At 41.7% G+C, this 26,922-nt stretch overlaps 7 protein-coding genes across 9 annotated transcripts; 4 read left to right on the top strand and 3 right to left on the bottom strand.

The window, feature by feature from the left end:
* Window positions 1-1,356: 1,356 nt before the first annotated feature.
* RB195_025448 (uncharacterized protein) lies at window positions 1,357-9,288 on the bottom strand (the record flags this gene model as incomplete). Of its 2 annotated transcripts, XM_064213597.1 has the most annotated exons (5): window positions 1,357-1,517; window positions 1,869-1,958; window positions 6,003-6,092; window positions 8,098-9,041; window positions 9,107-9,288. In XM_064213597.1, the coding sequence occupies 5 exons, from the start codon at window positions 9,286-9,288 to the stop codon at window positions 1,357-1,359; spliced, it is 1,467 nt and encodes a 488-aa protein (XP_064069478.1). The 2 variants fall into 2 exon arrangements, with proteins under 2 accessions (XP_064069478.1, XP_064069479.1); XM_064213598.1 differs by lacking the exons at window positions 1,357-1,517; window positions 1,869-1,958; window positions 6,003-6,092 and having other exon boundaries at window positions 8,078-9,041.
* Window positions 9,289-9,755: 467 nt separating this feature from the next.
* RB195_025447 (uncharacterized protein) lies at window positions 9,756-11,216 on the top strand (the record flags this gene model as incomplete). 2 transcript variants are annotated; one of them, XM_064213596.1, is made up of 3 exons in its annotated part: window positions 9,756-10,317; window positions 10,514-10,666; window positions 10,741-11,216. In XM_064213596.1, 3 exons carry the CDS (start codon window positions 9,756-9,758, stop codon window positions 11,214-11,216), a joined length of 1,191 nt encoding a protein of 396 aa, XP_064069476.1. The 2 variants fall into 2 exon arrangements, with proteins under 2 accessions (XP_064069476.1, XP_064069477.1); XM_064213595.1 differs by having other exon boundaries at window positions 9,777-10,317.
* Window positions 11,217-16,101: 4,885 nt separating this feature from the next.
* Window positions 16,102-18,809, bottom strand: RB195_025446 (uncharacterized protein; the record flags this gene model as incomplete). Its single annotated transcript, XM_013452533.2, has 8 exons — window positions 16,102-16,377; window positions 16,472-16,600; window positions 16,654-16,766; window positions 16,960-17,095; window positions 17,927-18,058; window positions 18,134-18,271; window positions 18,323-18,391; window positions 18,615-18,809. 8 exons carry the CDS (start codon window positions 18,807-18,809, stop codon window positions 16,102-16,104), a joined length of 1,188 nt encoding a protein of 395 aa, XP_013307987.2.
* Window positions 18,810-23,881: 5,072 nt separating this feature from the next.
* On the top strand, window positions 23,882-24,186 carry RB195_025445 (uncharacterized protein; the record flags this gene model as incomplete). The annotated part of the gene is made up of 2 exons (XM_064213594.1): window positions 23,882-24,006; window positions 24,096-24,186. 2 exons carry the CDS (start codon window positions 23,882-23,884, stop codon window positions 24,184-24,186), a joined length of 216 nt encoding a protein of 71 aa, XP_064069475.1.
* Window positions 24,187-24,319: 133 nt separating this feature from the next.
* RB195_025444 (uncharacterized protein) lies at window positions 24,320-24,688 on the top strand (the record flags this gene model as incomplete). The annotated part of the gene is made up of 1 exon (XM_064213593.1): window positions 24,320-24,688. One exon carries the CDS (start codon window positions 24,320-24,322, stop codon window positions 24,686-24,688), a length of 369 nt encoding a protein of 122 aa, XP_064069474.1.
* A 276-nt stretch (window positions 24,689-24,964) lies between these two features.
* Window positions 24,965-26,095, top strand: RB195_025443 (uncharacterized protein; the record flags this gene model as incomplete). Its single annotated transcript, XM_064213592.1, has 2 exons — window positions 24,965-25,156; window positions 25,994-26,095. 2 exons carry the CDS (start codon window positions 24,965-24,967, stop codon window positions 26,093-26,095), a joined length of 294 nt encoding a protein of 97 aa, XP_064069473.1.
* A 334-nt stretch (window positions 26,096-26,429) lies between these two features.
* RB195_025442 (uncharacterized protein) lies at window positions 26,430-26,789 on the bottom strand (the record flags this gene model as incomplete). The annotated part of the gene is made up of 1 exon (XM_064213591.1): window positions 26,430-26,789. One exon carries the CDS (start codon window positions 26,787-26,789, stop codon window positions 26,430-26,432), a length of 360 nt encoding a protein of 119 aa, XP_064069472.1.
* Between the last annotated feature and the right edge of the window lie 133 nt (window positions 26,790-26,922).

Here is a 26,922-nt window from a genome sequence, read left to right as displayed (position 1 = left end):
GCAATGCCTTCGTCATCTCCAAGTTCTACATGGGATCGAACTCTAAGCTTCTTCGCAAAAAAATTTCCTTCTCAGAAAAACATTGGTGCAGACTTGTAGGAATTCCTAAGCTTGACATGTGCAAGGATCTGCAAGAACGGCTCCCTAGGCTTGCGTTCGAATTGAGATATTTGAGGAAAGCAATGAGCAAAGACATCGGAAAGTGAAACGTGTATTATGGTAAGCTTCGCAAACAGCTGGAACTGTGGAAGCGTTCAGTATTCTCATTGAGAATTCGCTAATTTCAAAACAAAGATGGCAGACCATCGGAATCTAAATTGAGCTATCACTGGATTGAGAGCGAGGTCTATTTATTCACGATTTCTTTTTTTAATTTCTTTTCAACAATCACTTCTATTTCTCTTGCACACCTCCTTCCAGGAATCTGGGAGCATCCCCAACACAAAATTAACGTTGGAATCTCTCTACGAAAAAATATGGTAACGGGAGTAGATTACGAGTATGAGCGTATTCACCCCATTTCCCTCTAATCGTCCTCAAAAATGTCCTAGTAAACGGGCTTCATTGAAGAATTTTTCTACGTGACACTTTATAACGCGTCATTCTGTACACGCCTCACGTCAGCGAGCGAGCGAACGGCAATCAACAAGGTTTTATCAACAGTAACTAGTAAAACCAACTAGTAGGCAGGCAAGGAAACCAGCGCGGATATAAAATTGGCGTTGCAAGGTGCGATGAAGACACGCCAATACTCATAATCCACTCCCTTAAGTTTATTTTTTCTTGGAGAGATTCCAACATAATCAATTTCGTGCTATGGTGCTTTTAAATGAACTGTTTTGTAAACCTTATACTATTCTATATGCTAAGAAGAATCATCAACCGTTTGGGAAGTTTTCCATGATGGAGTGAATATCTAAATGGCTGAAATAGTCTCATTAGAAGATCACATTAGAAGCACACAAATATCGCTGGTCGTAATAGTATATTTGTGCATAAATCAAAAAGAACTTTTGCTAACAATTGCTGCCTTTTCAGTACTTTTGATAAATCTCGAATTTAGGAGCATTTCTTGTAGTCGTTTACAGTCAATTCTTTTGAAATAAATTGAAATATACATAGATATTTTGTCTCGAATCTATGCGGGAAATCCGCGATCATGTGAATCTCAGAAATTTGTGCCCTAAGCTTGGACTAGTACCCACTGTTCTTTCTTCATTAACTTCTTTTTTCATTTCTTTGAAGGAACCCATTTTCTGTTATCACAAAATGACCGTGAACTTAAAGGTGTCACTGCTGGAAAACACCATTGGGAGTCAAAGTCAGGCATTCCAGATTTAGTAGCAAGAGTACAAGTTATACAAATGATGTGACTGGTTTATTGCAAGTGGAGAGATGCTCGATAATTTCAGTTAATGTTTCGGGAGTTTCGGGGAAGAGAAGCTCCTTTCTCCTAGGATACTCGACAATCCTTGGCCCAATTGTTTCTTGATACGATATCAACGGTAGATAGCCAACTGTACGCAGACCGCACTAAAGGGTTAGGAAAGCACACTTGATCCTTCTTTGAGATGATTTGTTGATTTTTTTGGAAATCCAGGTTATCTCACAAAGAAACATTTTGACGGACCACCATGTTGTTCTTTAAAAATCACTTTGCGCTCATAGTTGTAGAGTAATCAAGCAAGTTCTTAAAACTTAATACTACCCAATAGGGGTGTCGAAAAGATGTCTACCAGTAAGCAGGGAATGTTTTCCACTACTTATAGAAACCTTAAATGTTCTTCTTAATTTTTCATGTCAGTTTGTAAAATTTTCATGAGAAAAGAAATATCGAATGCTGTTTCAAAATTTTCGCTTTTCCTTACCGTGTAAAACTGTAAATGTTCCGTCAACTACGCACATCTGGTTGTACGTATATCGTTCATCTTTCCCTTCTCCTTGCGCATTTGCTAATCCTAGGAAGACTCACATTGTTTAGGTTTAAAATAATTCAAGAAATGTAGCTAAACAATCTAAAACAGGCAAAAATGGTCTTACTTAGGAAAAGAATGAGATAAGCTAGGCATGTGGACTGCATAGTGGCTGAAGTTGAGTGGGGGGTTCTGTTATCTTTTTTCGTCCTTTCTTCTTATCAAGTCCAACTTACGACTTCTGACTGCAACAGTGAGGATTTCAAATGCAAGCACAGAAAAGCATGGAATAACACAATATATGTACTGTCGTCATTGTTTCTACATTTACTTTCGGAAGAAACAGAACTTTTCTTCCTAGTTTTTTACGTTTGGATATATACTCTTCTATACACTCTTTGTTTCAGTCAATGCATGCCCGCATTCTAATTATGTCCCGGTGCGGTGTACTACAACTCAGATTACTTCTTCAGTTCGTGGGAGGACTGGCAAGGCGGCGGGGCTGAAGCACCACAGTAATGTATTGTAGGAGCTAATATTCGCTTTCTTATGTCCCTTTTTTTAAAAGTCTGATACCACCATTACATTTTTGCATTACTCTTTGATTTACTAGATTAGTGATCAGATGTCATTTATTGTCATGTAAAAGGTAGAAAAACTGACTCTATTGTTATTCTTCCCGGGACCATACACATTTGAGCCAGCCTCCACACTTATTTTTGTTCTATACGTTACAGTTGTGCCCACTAAAGCTTTCTAGAGGCCGTACCTTACAATTGTCGCCTTCAACATTCGTTTCCATCCTCGAAAAAAACTGCTTTCAATGAGAATGAATGTGATGTACCTGTTATTCCTCCTCCTCGAACATATAGAGCTTTTTTTTTTCTGAATTATGGTTATTTAAAAAAATTAAGTTCTCCGTCCAAAATAGTTACTATCGTTATCTCTACTCATCTTCAAGTTATCATCTAGTATTCCTCCAGAAATGCTTATGAGAGGGTGTGTTTTTGAAAAGTTTCAAAAAACAAAGAGAGCCTCTTATGGGACCGGAAACTTTGCATATTTAGCCCGTTTTCTGGTAATATCGACTTACCAAGAGACTGATAAGGAAATGCGGTCAGGATCTACTTAGATTTATGAGAGCAACAAATTTTCTTGCAATCCTATTGATGTTCCCAATAAGGTTGTTAATTTTTGGTCCCGCTGATCATGTCATTTCTGGGTGATCGTTTATGTAATTGAATTTGTATGTGATGCCAATCTGAACGTGATAGATATCCTCACTTATGAACGTGAAAGAAATGTAGGATGGATCCCTGGTTCTTCCCATGTGTCAGTCCCGTCTTAAATCTCCTGGATTTACTTGTAGAACTGTTTCGATCTTTGCATTCCAACAACACTGTACAAGCTCTTTTCTTCACAGAACTCTTAACACAACAGTTCTCCTGGAAGATGTATTTCAATTGTGAAGAATAAATGTTAGGTTTGTTGTAGTACAGCTGGGTAACTGAAATGTTTCTCCATCTTTGCAAGGATCTAAGAGATGTTTATCAACCAAACTGTTTTTGCAAAACAAGCACAATTGAAACTGAGACATATCACTGTTTACCCACAGTCATGGCCAGTTACAGGATACTCATAGTGATCCGGAATCTAGGCTCACTGTGAGTGAGTGGTACACCGCTTGTACCGTCCTAGAAAATACAATAGTTTCCGTATGAGAAGCGAATGGCAGGGGATTCTCTGGATGATCTGGCAACGTGTGTAATTCAGACGTCGTGCAGGTCCATCGAATACTGAAAGGAATCGAATCAGCATCAGAGAGTGTCGCATTCTTTTCTGCGAATGTTCATCCTAAAAACAGAAATTTTGTTGAACACTGCTCTTTCCTCTGTTCCCTTAATTTAAATAAACTGCTACACAGAGTTGAATTCGATTACAGGTTAACGCAATTCTGCAATCTCCTCGAGAATGTTAGCTCTTAGTTGCTCATATCGTCGTCACCAAATGGGAAAGGAGACTATATGTGAAAGTAACGTGGATTTCTATGTGATGAAAAGGACTGAGAAGTAGGTGATCCAGGATCTGAATCTGAAGGACACAACAACGCATGTTCCATCAGATTTCTAGACCATTTATAGTAACAAATATTTTTGCTACTATAAATGGTAAATACCACTACCAAATAGTGGTAGTGGAATTCAGTAAGGGAAGCAAAACGTGGTTAAAAAATCAAATAAATAAATCCGTTGCTGTGGGATCGATAGAGCTGTCAATGACTGATCGATGAAGGGGTTCAGAAGCAAAGAAATATTATTATTTTTATTATTATTATAAATATTATTATATATATTATTATTATAAATATTTTCAGACCTCATTGTTTCCGTGATCCAGAGTTTTCCGTTGGATGCATTAACAGAGTCTATCTGGGTTGTTATCTGGGTGTTGTGAAGCATATATGCAGATAAGCAGCAATTTCTCACAAAAAATCCTCAAAAATGTGCAGATTAGTGGCAGATAAAGGGATATTCCAAATCGGGATAAAGGATAAAGTGGACAGTGTCTGGCGTTAATCAATCCGCTTGGGATGCGCCACAACGTTCACTTCAATTCGGAATCGTTTGAGGTTCACAAACGCGTAGCTGGCCTGTACAATGACTTGCGGTGGCTAGCCGATGTGTCAAGTCAGTGTTTTTATCCTCCTAGACAAGTCTGGTACCAATTCGTCGAGCCCCGAAGGGATGAAAAGTTTGATGAGCACTAGGGCGTTTTCGAACCTCCGCTCAATTGCGCAAGCAGCAGAACCTCAAACGTTACACTACGCCCGTCCCAAATCGAGATACATTCCTAGAAAACTTGGTATGTATTTCAAATAGGGAGATCATAAAGAAATAAGAAGTGAAGACAAACTTGAAAGCAGAGCCTAGGATCAGTCTCGTCGTCACAGATCGTAATCGGTTTATAGAAGAAATAGAAAAATTCCAATGGAAAAAGGCGCTTTCAACGTCAATTAAAATGGGAGAGACGGAAATAAGCTTGAAACAAGAAAAAAAAGAAAAATGCTAGTATTAACGAATAAGAAATAATATAGAAGCATCGGTTCAATAATCAAAGACATTTATGTTTCTTATGGTGAGATTCCTTCCAGAGGTTCAAATTGGTAGCTGAAAAAATTCAACGGAACGGCCATTTCCCTATCTGAAATTCATTGTATCCTGTGCTCACTTGACAACTGTTATAGCATGCACAAAATATGGTTGGAAAATAGCGCACAGCAAATTGTAACTTCCAGGAGAAAATCCAAATACTTCCATTTATTTCATTATTATTATTATTTACAATTATTTTATTATTATTATTTATTTGAAAAAATATTTCCGTTAAACAGAAATAAAAAAGAAGAAAAACAATAACTATGGTAGTATGGAAAAATCATTTTTCCGTAAATCGAAGGCTTCCTATCAACTTTATTTAAGTGCAGCACACACACATTTGTGACTCGAAGTTTCATTTCGTTTTCGTTAATGGGAAAATCACAGGATAACAACAAGGTGGAGAGAAGTGAGAGGAAAAAGAAAAAAGGAAAAGCAGAGGAAATTCAGGCGACAACTTTCCAGAAAAGGAATATCTGAACTTCTTAGAGAGACGCAAGGAAGGCGAAGTGTTGATATATCAGACCATATATACTATATCAATAGGTATGGTCCCAGTATTTTTTTTAAATGAGAAGCATTCGAAAATCTCCACATATTTCTACATTTACCTTATTTCTGGGATTTACCGCATCACTTGAAACTTGTATGGTTTTGCCAACTGCAGTGTGCAACTCGGAAAGTTCACGCTTGATTAATGCTACAATGTTCAGACGAATATTTATCACGAAATCCGCTTCAAATGTTCAATCAGTAGACTGGCTGTAGTGTTGCGGTTCATATTGCATAATCTTTTCAAATTATACGCTCGAATTAGACAAGGAGTAGATTCGCAGGCAATTTTCGTGAACGAAAATGAGAATGCTTCCTAGAATGCCTGCCATTAGAAACATGTCACGTAGTCGAATACGATAGATACTATCAGCCGAGAAACCTTCGGGCAATTTGTACACGTTTACATTTTCGTTAGCTTTAATAATATATTCGGGAATGACGCGTCCTCCCGAACACCACTCCTGGACTCCTGGAAATAAAATTTAATTAACTGATAAACGCAAAATATATCGGGGTTATCATGTCTGACAGAGAAGGGGAAATTTCTCACCGTTAAAGGATCCCTTAGGTCAACATTGTTTTAGCGACCACTTTCTCCACCTAGCACAATATGAGGCGTTATCGCTTATTGGGGCAGGTGTAGTGTAGCGGTTAGGCTACGCCTCCTGCACGATCGAATGGAGGTTCGAATCCGTCCTGGTGCTCACCAAACGTTTCATCCCTCCGGGGTCTATAAATTGGTACCAGCCTTGTCTGGGAGTATAAAAACACTAACTTGGCACATTGACTAGCCACCGCAAGTCATGCTATAGGCCAGTTACCCGTTCGTGAACCTCAAACGATTCTGAATTGAAGTGAACGTGGGAGCGCATCCCAAGAACAAGCCAGACACTTTATCCTTTATCCTTTTATCAATGGTTGGAAATTCTTTCCTCTTACATCTGAGCTGTCTAGGCTAAGCCATGAGAATTATGTATTTCACTGTATTTCACTTTCTACAGCCTTGTGTGTGTAACAGCACAGTATAAACATTTCTATGGCGTATCATGGATAACAATTCAATGTCTTTGAATGCTTTGAAGGATGTAGTCCGATCATGGTATATAATAACGAACTTAGTCCGCGTTTGTTTGTTTGTTTGTTTGTTGGATGTCGCAAAAACACCATAAATTTGATTTTTTTTTTTTGCAATTTTTGGCGCAAATCGAACCCGGACCGAAGACGTAGTACGCGGTCAATCTTCTACTGAATGACTGTCACCGGCTGTATTTATACGTATGAAAGAGTTGATAGGAGCTTTTAGCTTTGGTCATATGTTATGGATAATGTACAAACCTTTATGAGTGTGTATGCTTCTGATTTCGCGAAATAGTAGAAGTGGTTAGTTCCTCTAATATACAAAGTTGAAAGTTTCTGTTTAGAGCCGTAACAAATCGCAAAATTACCGCACATTCTTTAAAAAACTCAACTTTTTTGTCTCGTTAAAGTTGAGCACCTGAGCGTAATTACATTTTTTGCCCGAAAGAAGTAACCGTGAAGTGAGGCGGCTCCCATTACATCAACTAGCTGCGCCAGTGCCAGAAATTGGTGAGGTGTGATGGCCGAATGAAGAGGGAGTGACCTATGCTTTCGAAAAGGTGAACCGGTAGCAGAAGCAGCAAAATGTTGAAAGACTGATTCCATGGGGTCCGAAATGTTGCGCCGATGGTGAGATGGAGCTTATAGTATTAGATTAGTGCACCAGTAAGATGGGAAGAGACGGAACACATGGCTTCGAATTGGTCCTGAGATAAGAGACAGGAAGATGGAAGACATCCAAGTGTACGCCTTCGCGTATGCATTCCTCTACACGGTACCCTCATCATGTTTGCCAATGCCTTTCTTCAGAAATAGGATACAGGCATGCGAATGGCGTGTTAATAGTAGCTAAAAGTTTACGCGATCTGAAGTAGGACTCTTATCTTTATCAACATGATGATGCTACATCATTTCCTACTAGTACATGACATCACTTCGACGGAAATTGTTGTGAAAGAAGACCAAAAAAACTTTGATATTGTCACGGTGTCGAAGAAATATAGATGCAAAATCAAGTCTGAACATTCCCTAGAAGTAGTACTGACGCTTACATGTATCCAGAAGACTGCAGAATCTCTCAGCAATATCTATATTTCTAAAAAAATGACATACAAAAGCCCTTTGAGCAAAAAAAAAACCGTATAATCTGTGCCAAAATTTCGCATGTAGTGCCCTATCATACATTTTTGTTGACCACTGAATTCTCATTGACCAAGCAAAGCAAGAACTATAAGAGTTCTGAAAGTAAGGCCTTAGCTGACTGGGCTAGAGTGAGATTTGTTCTATCAAAATCTTTTTGGAAAGGTTGTTATTTGAAAGGCTATTAAAACTATTGTATATAAACTTGACTTACTTGACTTAATCGGCGGGTTGGCGTCATCGCCTGACGCGATTACCTGCATCTTCGTCGAGGTGTGCCGTCCTTGAACACAGCTCTGCCCAACCTTCTCGATCTTCTGCGAGAGCTTGCACAGAATCAATCCATTCGTCGCTATTCCATATTCTGCGAAACCTTACTTCTCGCCTGAACTGGCCATCCACGCCGAATGTCCTCAGGTCCTCTTTCACCACCTCATTCCAGAACTTCCGTTTTCCGCCAGGTGGCTTCTTCCAGCTCGAACCCGACGAACTCTTCAGAACTCGTTGGACAAGGCGATCTGCTGGTCTCCTTAATATATGACCAAAGAAGCGAAGACGATTTACTTTAGCCACTTTCGATGGCGGTGCAAGATGTTGGTGTCTTCCACGTGTCATCCGCCGGTATACCACATCAATTTCTACGTAAAGATCCTCATTGTGACATACCCTAGGCCGAAAGTAGCCAATTAGCCGTCTAAGCAGCTTTCGTTCCGTGCAGTCAAGCTTCTCCATAACCCTTGATGGTGCTACCCAAGTCTCCGATCCGTACATCATGATGGAGCGAATTGCGGATAGGTAGACTCGCAGCTTGACTTCGTTGGTGATGGGGGTCGACCACAGACATTTTGTTAAGGAGTTAAATGCAGAAGTGGCCTTAGCGCATCTTTGCTGAACATTTCTCTTGTAGCTGCCGTTGTTCTTCAGCATACAGCCCAGGTAACATAACTCATCGACGAGTTCTGTCGGTTGTCCGTCCACCCTGATTCCCGTTCGAGGTTTCGAAGAGGTCCACATCTGCTTGCATTTATCAGGGCGTAGGCGTAGTCCATAGGCTGCAGCCAGCTTCGATACAAGGTTGACAACATGTTGAAGTTTCGTACTGCTTTCCGCGAATATAACAACATCGTCGGCGTACTCGAGGTCAGTCAAGGGGCACCCTGATGGTGCTAAGACAATGTCGGCAGGACACTGGTTGACTGTTCTTCGCATAATGTCGTCGATGGCGAAATTGAACAGGAAAGGTCTTGCCACCGCCCCTTGTCTTACTCCACTTCAACCGGTGTTGTACATCCGGCTGGTGTTCGAACTGCAGCAGTTGTTCGTTGATTCATGTCATCAAGCAAGCGAACGAACTTTCCTGGTACTCCATCGGAGCGAAGCGCGTTGAGAAGACGGCCTCGGTGAGGAGAGTCGAACGCGGCTTCAAAGTCCAGAAACGCTAGTTGCATTGGTCCAGTCCAGAAACGCTAGTTGCATTACCGCTGCCAGATTTCGATCACTCTCCTGACGATGAACACCTGGTCAATCGTAGATCGGCCAGGACGAAAGCCAGCTTGCTCGTCGCGCGTTGTTTCTTCGCGATGTTTAATGAGTCGGTCCAGGATAATCCGCTCCAGTACCTTGTACATAACATGCAGCAAAGAGATTCCTCGATAATTCCTTGGGTCCGTGACGGATAACTTCTTGTGGAGGGGAATTATGATAGCGTGTCTCCACGAATCAGGTATGCTTTCGTTTATCCATATTGAACGGATGATCTTTGTCATCTCACGAGTCCCAGACGGAGGAAGATATTTTAGCTGCGTATACGAGTCTGATTGCTACCTGCACGTGGTGGCCCTGCTTTAACTAAACGCAATCAGGCGTTCAAGTGTACGCATTGGGAACGTACGAGCTATATAACCTGCACTGTTATATGGCGAAAGCTTCCCATACAATGCAAAAAGGTGCTGTCGTCCAGCACACCGCCAAAGCCAATAACCTGAAAGGTCAACTGCCTGAAGGGAGCATGGAATCTTTGGCAACAACCATTCGTTTCGTCACGCTGAACTGCCGAACACTATCGAGTGAACTCCAACGAGCCGCTCTATCCAGACTTCTGCGAGATCTCTGTGTGCCTTTTGCTGCACTGCAGGAAACACACATGAGAGATCGGCCCGTCATCAGCATCGAAAATTACACTATATACTGCGGCGATGCTGATGAGAACAGAGTAGGTGGCTGCGCGATAGCTGTGAGGAACAATTACCAGAACCTGGTGGAGGAATTCGGCTCAACGTCGTCTAGATGCGCCTTTCTACGACTGCAGGATCGCGGAGGACGTAAACTCTGGATCGTAAGTGCTCACGCACCTACGGAAACCGCTGAGGACAACAGTAAGGACAGCTTCTATGATGAACTCAATGCGTGGTCATTGTCGCAATCGACGCAAATGCGAAGATGGGACTCGAACAGCAATCCGATGTGCTTGGAAAATGGTACTATGCAGCGGAGCGCACGTCGGACAACAGTGACCGTCTGGTCGACTTGTGCGAACAGACGGGCCTCATCATCGCTTCCACGTTAAAGAGGAATCATCGACGCCATCAGCTCACGTGGCAGGGGTCAACCCTTTTACCCTCCTCCCCCCTTGAAGAGCAGCGCAAGCGGAAGATGAGGACTCTTAAACTTCAGCTCGACTACGTTCTGGCGAGGACTCTGACCACCGTCCAGTTCTTCTCAGCTTCAAGATACGGTTCCACAAGAGAAATCGAGGAGTTCCTCTTCAACCGAAAATCGACATGGCAGGTCTGAAAGACGATGAATGCAGAAGAAAATTCCGCCAACGTATGTCTATTCATGTTGGAGTACGGACCAGGAAGAAGCTTAGCGATGCGGATTCCTTCATAAAGTGCATCCAGGACGCTGCAAGGGAAACGCTTCCGGTTCTGTTGCCGCGGAAAAAGTTTGCCTTGCATCTGTGAAAACAAAATCCACATACAATTCTGTATGTGTCGCGTGCAGCGCTGGTGACTTCAACCAGGAAAAGCGTCTCAGAAGGAAGCTGCGTCGTCAACTGCAACAAGACCGCGATAACGAGTGGACGTCAAGAGCGATGGAGTTTGAGAAGACGTGGGAGGACAGGAACCCGCGGAAAGCCTACGCTCTACTAAAACAGTATAGCGGCAAAATGAAAAGATGTTCCCATGTCCTCAACACTGCTAATGGGGTAGCTGTCGGTGAAGCAACCCTTCCAATTTGGAAGGAACACTTCAAGACCTTGCTGAACCGACTAGCACCGTCAGCTCCTGAACTCGAACAGTTCATAGACCGACATATGCGGTTAACGAGGAGCCACCGACCGAGTCGGAGGTCGTGGTCTGTATTCAGAAAATGAAGAATGGAAAATCTGGTGGGACGACGGGATTAGCGCAGAAATGCTAAAATATTCTATATAAACTATTCTATATAATCTTTAACTATATATACATATACATATACATATACATATACATTTACATATACATATACACATACATATATATATCATATAAATATACATATACATATACATATACATATACATATACATATACATATACATATACATATACATACACAAATACATACATACATACATACATACATACATACATACATACATACATACATACATACATACATACATACATACATACATACATACATATACATACGTACATACATACATACATACATACATACATACATACATACATACATACATACATACATACATACATACATACATACATACATACATACATACATACATACATACATACATACATACATACATACATACATACATACATACATACATACATACATACATACATACATACATACATACATACATACATACATACATACATACATACATACATACATACATACATCCTACCATCGTGCTATATAATAACGCGCTTAGTCCGTCGTGTGTGTGTGTGTCACGAAAAAACTACATAATAATGCAAAACTACACCGGTAAGGAGCCGAACCATCGCCATACACCTGATAGGCGAGCACTCTACTTTTATCCATTGTCCAAAGTTGTGCAACCATCGATGTTGTCTTTGATAAGGCAAGTTGATTTCACTCATATGTTAGTGAGGTTAAACAAACTTTTATGTGAATTTATACTCCCAAATTTGCAAACTATCATGCAGTATAGTAACGGGCTTATTCTGTCGCGTGTGTGCTTCTGTGTATGTATGTGTCTCAATCAAGAAATTCCAAGAAAAGGAGAGACTGATGGCGTCGTTTTGGTGCGCTAGAGTATCAACGCGGTAAAATAGGGTGAGACGGGTCCTACGGCGTCGAATTCGTGCCCCGGAGCCAGAAAGCTGTAAGATGGGGTTCGACGGGTACCATGGGGTCGGAATGGTGCGCAGGTGAAAGAAAGTTATAGAATGAGGAGAGACGGTTTCCGCTGCGCCGAATTGGTGCGCGGGAGCCCCAACGCAGTAGAAGCGGTTTCTATCTCTCATTTGCGTATCTATTTCCCAGCATGTCTCCCTGACGCTATAATGTTTCCAAATTGTTCAGGCTTGAGAGGAACACAGATGTAAAATCAAGTTTTATTGTTCTCCAAATATAGAACTGACGCGCTCAGGGAAAAACCATGAAATCTTTCACCTATGCTTAAAATTTCGAGTAAAAAATTTGAAGAGAGCGTTGATAGAAAGAAGCAATTCTAATTTTACAGAAATTGTCGCTACTGTTACTTCTTTTTGATTGGTGAAGCCGAGCGGAGCGAACACCATAAAAAAAACCTGAAGTCCGGCTTTAGCCGGACGTTCAGGCTGGTGTCTCTATATGTCGTAACGCAAATATTCAAAAGGCTCACTTCCCGCAATATCATGAGCAGGATCTCGACGGGAAACATAAGGAGAGAACGATGCCATCCTGAAATATATAGAAGGAAGTAATGCGGCTTCAGTTTATGCCAAAAAAAACCTAATAATGACCGAATCCTCTTTTGTCCAACAGCATATCTCACAGTGATACGTGGACTTCTACACTTTCACAAAAGATGAGTACAAATTGTGAATATTTTGCAGTTAACGTGCACTTTGAAAATGTAGCTGCAAAGGTATTTGTGGTCATTTTGTCTCCTAATGATGATCAGCCAACAAAATCTCTTTTTACCGCTGTGCAAGCGCTATGTAATTGCTGTAATGAGGTTTCGCTGCAAACGGATGTGCGGACCTACACAACATCAAATGCAAGGTATACATCACATCATCGTTTACAACATAATTCTGCAAAAACCTCACGAAAGCACTCGAAAAATCCTTACTCCAAGTCCTAATCCAGGTGAAGTTGTGCGTGATCAAATCAAGGTTTGCTGTTCGACAATGTTTAGTGATAATTGACTAAAAGGGGACCTACAGTTGGGTGGATGTGTTCAACAGATAAGAGCGAATCCATTGCCACGGTACATGGTTCCTTCTTCATCTCACACCCTACTCCTTCTCTCTGTCAAGCTCCTGATGAAAGCGCGTCACTCTCACCTATGTGCCTGAAGCCAACCTGCACCGGGTAACCCCAAGAAGAGAATAGCAGTCATACGGTCGCTAGCGTAGTTGTCGGCATGAGACGAGAACGGTTTATGGATAGCTTTCTCGGGTGATATACATCGCAGTAAGGGTTCCGGGTGGAACAGGAATGGATTGTCAGCAATTCGTTCGCTCGCTATATCTTATGAAGCATTTTCTGCTCTTTTTTCGGAGAATCACCAAACTCCTACAGTCTCAACTGTGGTTTGAACGAGTAGACTCGATTTGATGCTAGGATCTGCCAATGCCAGTCAATCGGACAGTAGTCGCGCGAAATCTCTTGATTTACAGGGAGAACACGTTCGTAGATTTTACTACAACAGTCAGAAGGACTGAGCTAGCACCAAAATTCCACAACTAAGACTCCTCTTCACTACTGAACAGAAATTCAAAGTCAAGCCGCAGTGGCACCCATCTCACCCCGTTTTAAGGCTTTCTGGCGCCGGTGCACCAATTTGACGTAGCGGGATCCGTTTCAGCACTTTGTACAGTCTTGTGATCGCTAAACAAAGGACGTGCTGCCTTGGATCTCTGCCGAAAGTATTTCCGTGGCCACAGCAAACACGTAAGCAAATAGACTAGTCACAGACCCATGAACTACGTTTGACTTTAGTTATTATTGACTTCTGGAACGTCAGACTGGTTGCTTCCTTCTGTCGGGATGCAGCTGCTGACTACTGACATACATCAGGTGTTGTCAGAGGCAGTCCGCTAGCGAGACAGCAGTCTCGTCTCCTCGGCCATGCCACCCGGCTGGTGCGAGTCCCTCTTTCCCCCTCCCCACTTTTGATGTCTTAAACATGTAACAATAAATATATCTATAATATACGCTTGAACTCCCCGAACACATCGAGAATAGGAAGAGCTCCCTATATCTTGATACTTCTATAGTGATCTGTTAAACGAAAGGATAGCACTTCTCTTCGCGGCTTACAGGGCTCAAAATGAACGTTTTCACTTTTGTCATACATGTCCGATGTATACAGATTGTATCATTGATATACTGATGTTTTCACGAGAAGTATAGGAAGAAGTGTAGTTCATTCGGGCTGACTATTAACTGGTGCGGTGATGAGCAGTCCCCTTCTCGATTTCTACAACCATGATGGTTGTACGAAAGAATGACAATGACATTATAGCTGATATTCGCATCCGTTGGACATTTTTAGATTTGTTAAATCTCACGGTTACTATCTTATTTATTACTGCAGTGATGAGATGACATTTCCTGTAAAGAAGCATAATGGCTGTGTGGTTTTTTGAACTGTCTCTAGCTTTCAATTCCCTTTTATGTGTAAATTTACATGGATGCTCATACATTTGAGTTTTCAAGTTTCTTGACGTTACTTCTTTTTGGAGCCATACACAATTAAGGCAACTTCAGCGTTTATTTTCATTTTAAGCGTTAGAATGAACGCAAAAGTTTGCTGAAGGCCGTTTCACGGTTGCCATCTGCAACATTGGTTTTCCTCGCTGATGAACTCGAATATCTTCCATCAGATGATAAGCGTGTCGTTCCACCTTTTTCATCGAATTGAGATAGACGGCCTCTGTCTTTGCCTCCTCTTTTATGTGTAAGTTTATATGGATGCTTATACATCTGAGTTTTCATGTTTGTTGACATTATTGGACACGCTTACAACAACAGCATCAAATATTCACAACATCACTGGCCCAGTAAATGTTGAAACACCTGTATGTGCTAGAATCACGAAGTTTAAAATCCTGGTTACATGAGAATTTCTGCATGGGGAAGTCCGTCATAGATTTAATCACTTTTCAACACACCCGCGGTTGACGGCACATCGTTTGAGAATGAAGACACCGATATGAAGCACAGGCTGAAAGTTAAAGAAGAAATCAGGCTTCTATCCTGGAAAAAAACCTTCGCTGATGTGTATAAATGGCAGCCACACGTACAGTCTGGTTGAAACTCAGAAAAGGATTGCACTGAGCTCTGTCTACTGCTCTCTCTATCTAATAGTGCTTGAATGGGAACACATAGTCTTAGGGAATTCTTATTCCATTAGTTTTATCGCTTGTTTTGCTCCTAGGACGGCTACACGATCGTAGTTTATAGTTATTTAATGTCCCTTTCAGTCGCGAGGCTCGACTTTGGTTTTTCGTGGTCATGAAGGAAACCTCCTGTCACTACTTCAGAAAGTCCTTTTGATTCCAGGGCATCTTCTTCAACGACTTCAGTTCGTAGGAATTGAATTTCTGCTCATTTTGTTTCAACTTTGCTTAGTTAGCCCTTCTCAGTAAAAAATTTTAGAATTTAAAAATAGTTCCTACCACAGAAAACGCAAATCATGTCCAAACATACAAAAAAAATGGAAAGAAAATAGAGTACGTATAAACAAACATCTTAGAGCCATTCTAGTAGCAAAACAAAAGATAAAACTGATGGGGTACGTGCCGCATCGTCACGTTTCAATACAATCTACGCCGACTGTAGTCCCATTTATATGAGTTGAATATAACTATTCCAGACAGATCTAATTCTAACCAGCCTAGTAAATCATGATATTAATCAATAACAACCCAATCGTGACAGCTTACTCCTGTGTACGACTTCTATTTTACCTTCGCTTCGCTTCTAAAAAGCATCTTCAGAAATCTTCAGAAACAAAAGAAGCTAACATCTTTTATTGCCGAAAATTAAAACAGCAATTCAACATCTTACTGTTGCTTTGATTCTGCAAAACCGATTTGCTTTTTCTCAATATCGTGGATGTTGCAAAATTGTCGGATGAATGGATCGCCAAGGAGCCACGCGGGACCGAATCCCATTGAGTTCTGTCCGAAGAAGGGCAGCAAGCAAGTTTCATCATTATTTTTTACTCCGTGGACAGCGAGATTTGGCCCTTTAATTGAGTAGACTTTACCACCGATAGTCAAGTCAAGATTCAGATCTGCGTCGCAGGGGACGAGGTAGACACCACTTCTTGGGTCATGCTGAAAAATATTTTTCTTAGAAATACTTCTGACTTTCCAGTGCTTGTTCACTTGCAATGTCAGTAGCGGATTTGTGGCAGTAAAGAGTAGTTACCTTTGATCTCAGAGCCTGAGCTATTCCTCCAAGAAGGTTGTTAGGAATACCTATAAACGAGGTTCCAGTGTCCGACATGGCTTCCCAACCTTGATTTGCAGAAAACGAACCGGCTGCGACTGCATCCATCTAGAAGCAGTTGCCAAATAAGAGTATAGCTTTCATGGCTATCCTAAATGCACCTTAAACTGCCAGTATGTTGCGGAACTCAAGGGCTCGTAGGCAATCACTTCTCCGCAATTTTCCTTGTCCAAACCTCCGTATGTGTAAACTCCACCAGGGACGTTTTCTTGATCTGGAAGAAGCTATTGCGCTCCTAACACTTGTAAAATTGTCGCTAACTTAGCAACACTCCTTTAAAAGGGAATTCCCTGCAATAACCACTTAGTCTTGTCGGGTAGCTTGCAAACGTATTACGTACAAAAGAGTTACGTATAACCTAGCAGCAGATAGAACATACAGATACAAATAAGTGATAAAGTGCTTACGTTCCATGTGCTTGAGGAAAACGGTGAAAATGGGTTCATCGAGGAGACCTTGCTTTACTGCGTTGAAGAAAGGAGGCAAAACACCTTCCACTGCAAGTTCGGGGAATCCTAACCCGAGGATGCCATCCAGGTGTACCTAAAATTTTTCTGACTGCATCTTACCATCAACCTTAGTAAATATTATTCCTTTTAGCTTCACAAACGAAACACTTCAACACTACGCATAAACTAAAGCCACAACTTTCTATATCGTCAGAACCATATGTGTTGTATGCATGTATGGGACAAAAACCCATAACTTTTTAAGTAGACTACCACCAAGAACAATTTCTGTGCCAGTGAAATATCATAGTGGAATGACTACTTAGGCAACACCGGGTTGACGGGAAACAAAATTCCGCAGTGTCTTTGCCGATTTGGATAAAACGGAAGGTTCATCGTCTTTGTTTTTCTATTCGGAAGTTGAGTGAAGAAGCATTTTTTGGTATCGCATCAAACTTATGTAGGTGCATAGTTACGCATACCTTCAGAGACAACACCGATACTTACATGTACTCCACGCACGCACCTATCAATATAAGGATTATTAGAGGTGCCTTTCAAAGCTCATATATGCTTACTCTTCAAATATTTCTGAAGATATATTTTAGGAAATATCATCGGTTTTGCTCTGGACGTAATTATAACAATGTCATTTCTTTGTTGGAGCCTAATTTTCAGGAATATGCTTATTTTCCATTTTGGAAAACACAAAAATCCTTTGATTGTAGAGAGAGCACATGGATTTCTTGCTATCTTCTTGAATTGTTTCCTTCAGAACTGTACATGCGCATACCCTCATAATGGTAAACAATTTTTTTTTTTTGAAAGCCGAATTCGAATAGTGTGGCTGCCAAATACAAATAGTGTGTGCTGAGTCTCGCTAAACAGAAATAAATTATAGTTATTAGGGTTGTAACCAGCTCACATGAGCGAAGAAGGCAGCAAGGCGGGTAGCTTGGCCAAATCCAGTGTTCGGAACGACAAGTTGCTGAGTTCCCTGATCACCAAATCTTACAGTCTCTTCTGCAAGAATTCCATTTGCTGCACCGGTGCCGTACTGAAAAGTGGACAAGTTAGTCCCACCGGAAATTTTCCGAAATTGTCGAATGATTCCTAATTACAGAGCACCCACCTCGATTGACCACTCTTTGCCATCCTTCTTGTATGTAGAGGACTCCGACGCTTGGTATTTACGCTTGTTTTTGCAAGCAACAGCGTTGCAAGAGCTGTCAGGAATCCACAAGTTGGCGGATCCAGTGTCAAGGACAACCTAATGTGTAAAATCCACTGATTAATCGGTTTAAACAATATCATTTAATACCGTAAATGACTGCTCTGGTGTGCCGAGTGTAATATTTCCAAGATACTGCGTGTCTGTAAAGTCGTTTACCTGAAGGACCAAGATATAAAAAGAAGACAGGAACACTTTTTTTTATAGCGTCTGAGAAAATATTTACCTATTTTGAAACACAGCTGTAAAGTTTTGGGGAATCTTCACCAGCACTTACATTTAAACATACGTTATTTCATATTTCAACAAAGCGTGCGGACTGCGTGTTTTATTATGTTTAAATATAACACGGAGATTATGTATTAGACGAGGTAAGACTAACAACTTGAGGAACGACATCAGCGCCCATTGTGCGTCCCATTACAATACGCATAGCTTCCCTCTCCTCGAGGAACCTAGTCCACGTCCCTTCACGCATCATTCTCAAACGTGGCGTCTCGACCTTTGTGAGAGGAACCTTATACACTCCAGCCATGGCGTATCCCACCAGGGCCAACAAAGCCAACGTCAATCTCATTGCCTGAAAGCACAAGCGTTATCAAAGGAACAATTCAGCTGACTCGTTTTTCAATGAAATTTACATTTGGAACCGTCTTGACCTGCTCACAAGTACAGAGTGGAAGAAAGCATCATAAAAAAGTCCACTAGCCCTTGGTTTTTGACATTACATTACTTTACGAGCTAGTTTCTTTTATACTGTGAGGATCCATTCTGTAGTCTGAAAGCTATACCGGTTGTGCATTTCACTAATGATTGCAAACGTGCTATCCGATTTATGTATAATCGGGTCAAAACGACATGAAGCACCAGTGCAGTTGCACGAGCGGTCGCGCTGCGTCCTGCGAGCGGTCTGCTTGGCACTTAGCTAGAGTGAGTAAATTGACGTCATTCGGACCGATATTGACTGCATGTTTTTGTTTGCCTCCATTTTTTGCTTTTCTTTCTGGTTTTTCGTCTTTCAAGTTTTTTTTCTTCGCATTTTTGTTTTTGTTATGCTTACCGTATTTGCTGTTGTTATGTAGATCTATATTGTATCTGTATTGTTCTTAAGTTATTGTATTGTTTTTGTTCAAGTTTTGGTTTTGAAATTTGGTTCAAAATTGTATTTATTTCTATGGTGATGTCCTTTTTTTTCGTCGAAAACATTACCATAGAAATAAATACAATTTTGAACCAAATTTCAAAACCAAAACAAAACAGTAACTTAAGAACAATACAGATACAATATAGATCTGCATAACAACAGCAATTACAGTAAGCTTAACAAAAATACGTAGAAAAAAAACTTGAAAGACGAAAAAACCAGGAACAAAATTTAAAAAAAAACGAACAATAAATTGCGGCCAATATTGATCCGGGTGACGTCACTTAACGCCAATTTGGCTAATTGCCAAGTAGACCGTTCTAAGTGAGGTCTTTCAGAGTGTTCCTGTTTTATTGAGGAGCACACAAAAGAATTCATAGGCACAAAAAGAGGACGCTTCCGAGTTGGTCCTACATATCCTATCCCTTACTTCTTTGATTACAGTAATCTTCTCTGCTGAAAGATAAGGTGCTCCCCTTTGAGATTGAGGATGAACATGAGTGGCAGCTGTTCAGATGTCAAAGATGTTCATAACGCATACAAGAAATGTTAATACATAGCGACAAGTAATGTTAACAATATTATCAACAAATAGTGTGAATATTTATACTGTGTCGATATCGACACAAACACATTATTACGGTATGATAAGGTGTTATCAACTGATGAAAAATTCATAATGTTTTGATTCTCATTTGAAAAAAAAACAAGGGAGAGATTCAACAATCAGATAAAAAAGTACGATTCAAAGAAATCATATGTTTTGGTTGTAAACGATCTATGTGCTATAACTGCACTACCAATCTTGTTCGAATTGCTCTAGAGGGCTATAGCAATACATCCATTCCCCCGACCACGTGGAAGAGTTGTCCAGTGGTTTTCCTTGTACTCTTCTCCTTTTATTCCGTGGGTAGCACTAGGTGGATCAAATTTTCACCTGAAAGCGTTTTTCATAGAATAAAAACTCTGAGCGAGTAGGTGGTATTCTTCCGCATACAAGATCGCTATGAACGTAGCTGCTCACGGTCTAGAGGTTCAACGGTCACGCATCACGTGTTCGACTCATTTTGTTCTAATTACTTTTTTTTTCTTCTTTTCCTCTCGTTCGCTATGCGGTATCATCTTTAACGTATGATAGCTGACGTAAAACAGAACTTCGAGTCCCCTCTCCCATTTGCGTAAACGAAATACTTCTAGTATCTTCATGTAGAATAGAACTCAAATATACTCTACGTCACAAGTGTTTAGGTGGAACATTGCAGTACGCTTACATTTCGACATTTATGTATTATTCAAAAGGATGAAAATACGCGTGTATTTGCCGTGTACGTTGAGATTTCCTAAACAAGCGGTCGTAAGAAGGGAAGGGAACAAGAGAAGGGTCGTAAGGGGCCATATTCGACACCTCTCTCCAAAATAAAATCGCGTCATATTTGAGTAAGACTCAAAGCATGTACAGAATAATTTAGCTGAAATGAACGTACACAAACCACAAAATAATGAAAAGATCTTATTCTTTAAACTTTTGACAATGGAACTAGTGTGCTGTTCGAGTCATGTGTCATGTGTACTATATACAGTCAGCTGTCAATATGGGAACAAACCGCTGACCACTTGGATAAATATGACGCACGATAAATCACGTGGTGAAAGTTATGAGGGTAATGAAATGGCAAATAAATAGCTTGGAATGCACGTGGCTACTTAAACATTTCGGTCGTCTCAAAAAATTAATTTATTATCACGGCTATGAAATCCAAGCATTACAGATTTTTGTGTAGTTATTTTATGTAAGGGAAATGGAAATAACTGCAGTTGGATTCGTACGAGCAGGAGGGTGGTCGTGAGGGGTCACATTCGATGCTTGTCTTTTGAAATAAAATCGTGTAATACTTGAATAAAGCAAGTGACTTAGAACTGAAGACTAAGAGACCACAGGAGGCAAACTTCATATCTTTCGTAGCTTGCGCAGTCTTTTGACACTCCTTCGTTACAACCAATTCCATATGTTGAAGATCTGGTTATTTATTGAGACAGCTAATATGTACTTCGGTGAGAAGCTCAGAGAGACTTGCAAATGGTGTTAATGTATGGCGCAGTACGGTGCACCGCCGCTTTATTAACACGGACGGAGATCATTTCCTGACACAATTGGGTATTTGAATTCAGCGTGAGAGAAGCGAAACTGGCATATTTCTCATCCAACAATGATGATATTTCGTATTATCACTCAAAAAGAAATTGCGAAATCATTAAAATGCGAAAAAAGACATCCACAACAGGAAGTAGAAGCAAAATTACTGCAAAATAGGTTGCATGAGTTGCTGAATGATGATTTTAGCAGGGAATTTCATGTCCATGTTTGCCCAAGATTTGGTGTATTTATGCTCAAATCTTTACTACTTCTTTGGAAACTAGCTGAGAAAATGGTAAAGTTCATCTTCTATTTCTGATTTTTTCCCAACTAGCCTTAGAGAGAACCAGGAAAGGTGTAGGGATAAAAATTAGCAGTTAAGTTTTTTTTTCTTGATGTTTCCGTAAAAAGGTGGCGCCAGATTTTCATTCGCACTACCGTCGTTGCGGAACGAGAAAAAGTGCGAAGGATTCTTGATTCGTATTAAAATATGTGTAACTTTAAACAAAATCCACTCAACTCAGCTCATACCTTGTAAAACCTGATTCAGTTTGATATACTTTATATGGGAGGACGTCTTCCACTAGTCTTGTTTTGCTCCTTTACGTTTCCTTTCGTTCTCCCAAAAGTTAGTTGAGAAAAAGCTGGAAAATCTGATGAAACTTATTCCAATTCATGAAGCAATCAGAAATCACATGAGTCAATCACGGAAAGCGCTCATTAAGGATGAAAGGATAAAGTGCCTTCCGCTATTCCTCTTGAGATGCCTCAATGCGTTCACTTCAACTAGGAATAGTTTGATGTCTAGACACGCGTGTCTAGCCTATATAACGATTTGCGGGGGCTAGCCGATGCACCAAGTCAGTATTTTCATCCCCTAGATGAGCCTGGTGCGAATTTACCGGATATAGGATCCCGGAGGGATGAAAGGCTGGGCTAGGCCTAGGGCGGAACTAGTAAAAAAGTGAAACTACTACTAACGGCGCAACTAGTAAAAAAATATCTCCCGAACCATGTAAAATATTGGAAATTAAAGGCATCACTCCACGAATCTGAGGTGGTACGGGTTTCAGGTGGGATATACCTATACGGGGTCGTAGATTATGGGTAGGAGGGTGATTCCGTCCATTTCCTTCTAATTGCCGTAAAAAAAGGCGCGGAAGATGCGGCGCGGGCACAAGGCTGGCGCGCTTCAATTGAACTCGTTGTAGAAAATAGCGGCCAGGAACGGCCAAAACCGCATCTTCAAGCCGTTTCTTTCGGCAATTAGGAAGAAATATAAGGAATCACCTTTCTCTCTATAATCTACGACTCCGTATGGGCATAACCATCTAAAACTCGCACCACCCCAGATTCGTGGGATGATGCCTTTAAACATTCCTTGATAGGTGATATTGTGCGTCTTATACACAGCACATGCCGCGCACACGAATCTGATTGCTAGCTGTTCACGGTGAGCCTGTTTAAAGTGGATGAAATAAGACATTCGAGCGTACGCTTTGAGAACGCACGAGGTATACAGCCAGCGCAGATAGCACAAGATTCCCGTATTTTGCGGAAAGGTGGTATCGTCCAGCACAACACCAAAGTCAGCCACTTACCGACCTCATGGTCTGGTTTTTTTTTGAGATACTGGTCAGGTCGTTGGCAACTCTTGTGCATACCACGCCAAGAAAGAAAAACACGTGCGCTCAGACGTGATAATGATATTATTTATTATCCACATTATACCTTGCCTACTTGTCATACCTGAGTATATCCTATCATCAAGCTGCACAATAATGGGTCTAGTCTGTGTATTTGTGTTTATGTGTTTCTGTGTGTTTGGGTGTCACGAGAACATTTCATACAGTGAAGAGGGTTGTAGTCCGAGTTGGTGTTTTTCATTAGAGATCAGTCGAGTGTTATCAGTTTGGTCCACTGTCACCACAATGCAGAAATGATGTGGTAGGTTTCACGTCCCAGATTAGTGCCTAGGAACGTCAACCTGTTTTCGACATTCATAATGTTGTACTAGATGCGATCTTTATGCTTTTAAATGTCCACTGCTTTAGAAGCTGGAAGCCCTGTCAAGATGCTTCATGTCTACGCCGTGCAGTGAATGAGTGAGTGACGCAGACGTCTGATATAACGGTGATACCACAGATTAGAACAGCCACCTCTATCGGCAACCGATTCTACTATGCAAGGAAAGCTAACTCGAATTCTAAGCTGACCCAACCCGGGTGTGATATTAAAGTCGCAGATTTCTGCTTCCTTATTGAGTTGAATAGACTTTAAAGAGAGAAGAGCAGAAGTGGTAGCTGAAGCTGCGGAAGCGGGGAAAAGCATCCGCTATGCCCGTCGGGACTTCGCCAGTCGCAAGACGAGGATGGCTGTTCTCCGGAACCCGAAGAGAACAACCATTGCATCGAGAAGAGAAATGGAGAAAATCATCTACGACCTCTACTCTGATCTCTTCGACAGCCATGTCCACTTTCCTTCTCACCATCTCAGGTAAGATGGACATGTCATTCCACAAGTTTTCTCTTCCAAAATATGACATGCTATTATGTCGGGAAGAAGTCGTACGACACCCGGTCCAGACAGAATAGGACGAAAACACCTGAAGAACCTTCCGCCAGTGCTCATCAACACCCTGGCGAGGCTCTTTACACGTTACCTGTCGGAATGTAAGGTTCCTAAATAGTGGAAGACCAGCAAGACCGTGTTGTTGTATAAAAACGGAGATCTACATGACATCGGCAACTATCGCCCAATCTGCCTACTGTCCGTCATCTACAAGCTCTTTACAAGAGTGATCCTTAATATGATTGAAAAATTGCATGAAGGACAGCAATGCGAGCAAGCAGAGTTTCGAAAAGGATTCAGCACAATTGCCCACATTCACACTGTTTCGAAACTCATCGAGGTGTCACGAGAGTACAAGATGCCGCTCTATCTCACGTTCCTCGACTTGAATCAGCCAAGCGGAACGAAAGCTGACCGAATTGGAAGAAACATGTGGATGCATCGGTCTTCAGCCGAATCTGCAAAAGACGATTTCTGGTGCCCCTTTCACACACAAGAGAGCGAACATATCCGAATGCACCAGCTACGTTTATCTGGGTCGGGAATTGAACATGATGAACGAGCTGGGCAGGAAGAGACGGAGCGTATAAGAGCATGGAAGATGTAGTGAAGAAGACCAGGAACACCAGCTCCGTGCTCACCTCTTCAACACCAATGTACTTCCTGCTTTGACCTACGACCTTCGGAAGCCTGGGCATTTCGCAAGTAGGAAGAAAACGCGGTGAGCGTCATTGAACGCGCAATTGAGAGAGTGTTGCTAGGAGTATCTCGCTTCACGCAAGTGAGAGACGGGATTCGAAATCCTCTCCTACGTCAGCGATCGAAGATTAGAGACGCCGCCGCGTTTGCCAAGGAAAGTAAAATGAAGTGGGCCGGACACGTGATGCGCCTTAACGACAACCGTTTGACCAGAGCTGTGAGCGATTGGGTTCCCACGATATTAAGCACACTACAGGAAGAACACCGACCACCGATGCGAAAGGAGGAACCACTGGGCGAATCTGGCACGCGATGGGGACAAATGGAAGAATTACTGGCGCCCGCTCGACCAGTTCGAAGATCAACGGGAGTCAAGGTGATTAAGGTGGTTGAGTTGAATTATAAGAATTTTAGAGCATGAATATGCGAATGCTATCTGCAATGTTTGATTGATGTGCTTACAACAACGGTATAATCGAAGATGTCCCAATCTGCAGATGTACCAAGATGACATCAGGTCTGTGGTGAAAGAGTTGTGATATAGCAGAGCTGTGGTGTGTAAGGCTTAGAAACAAGTTTAAGACTAAAAATAAGGTTTGGACTCAATAGCCTCTGTTCGTACCAGAATTACTCTGCCTACGAGTGACGGATTGCGTAAGGCCAATGCTTTAAGCTATTTGAAACTTTTGTAAAGCAATAGTGAACTAAGGTCGTCTCGGTCCTTAACTAAATGCAGTCTTCGAATTTGACTCTTTTTGTCAGCAAAACCGCTTGTGTGACTTCATTTATGCATTCACCGTCCTATCTTGAAGGACGAATTTGAGATGTAGACAACCCAGTCCTTGGTTATGAAGAAGGCAAGTCCATAGAAATGGAGTTGCTTGTATGACTGCTAGGTGATGTCCGCCAAAGGTATGAAATATAACGAAAAACCTAGCACAGAATCGGATCTAGTCACGCTATGACGCAGAGAAAAATCTGCCTTTTATCTACCTTTTAAGATAGTTATAGAAATGTATCTTCACTTCTTTTGTAAACTTAAAGGGCGACGGCCGTTGAAACTGTGGACGGAAATGACTAAATAGGATCAACAGACCCCTATTGTTACCAGGCAGATACGTGACATTTGAAGTAATGCGGAACAACTACGAACAATTCAATTTTATGTGACATCTTGCTGAACATTGGAAAGGATTGTTAGGTTCTGCTTAAGGATGTCACACAGTTTTGTGAAGATGTGCACAAAGATGTTAGAACAGATGTCCCTCCCGTCCCGAAGGGAAATAAGTCGAACTGTTACGCTGTGATGGAGTGACATTATGATACATTATTTTGATGTTCTAGCTTCGCGACATATCTCACGAAAAGTACCGTCGAATTGCATCTTGATACTATCACCTTGATTACCTTGACTCCCGTTGATCTTCGAACTGGTCGAGCGGGCGGTCGAGCAGTAATTCTTCCATTTGTCCCGATCGCGTGCCAGAGTAGCACAGTGGTTCCTCCTTTCGCGTGGAACACGAAGAGCATCATATTTCTCTTTGAAGGACTTCGGGAAGAAATCTGACCATCGGGTCGGCGGTCTTCCTGTAGTGCGCTTAATATCGCGTGGAACCCAGTCGCTCACGGCTCTGGTCCAACGGTTGTCATCAAAGCGCATCACGTGTCCGGCCCACCTTACTTTCCTTGGCAAACGCGGCGGCGTCTCTAATCTTCGATCGCTGACGTAGGTGAGAACTTCGAATCCCGTCTCTCACTTGCGTGAAGCGGGATACTCCTAGCAACACTCTCTCAATTGCGCGTTCAATGACGCTCACTGCGTTTTCTTCGTGCTTGCGAAACGCCCAGGTTTCCGAAGCATAGGTCAAAGCAGGAAGCACGGTGGTGTTGAAGAGGTGAGCACGGAGCCGGGTGTTCCTGGTCTTCCTCACTACATCCTCGATGCTCTTGTACGCTCCCCAAGCCGCTCGTCTCCTCCTGCCCAGCTTGGGGGTCAGGTCGTTCATCATGTTCAATTCCCGACCTATCTTGACACTATAACCTAGCGAATTTGTCCGAGCACGGGATCCAGCTTGCTAACTTGGTGTGCCAGTATCAGAAACCTTTGAAACGGGATCACACGGTGTCAGAATGGTGTTTACG

Source organism: Necator americanus, chromosome X, assembly GCF_031761385.1.
Source record: "Necator americanus strain Aroian chromosome X, whole genome shotgun sequence".
Lineage (NCBI taxonomy): Eukaryota > Metazoa > Nematoda > Chromadorea > Rhabditida > Ancylostomatidae > Necator > Necator americanus.
This window is presented reverse-complemented; position numbering and strand designations above follow the sequence as displayed.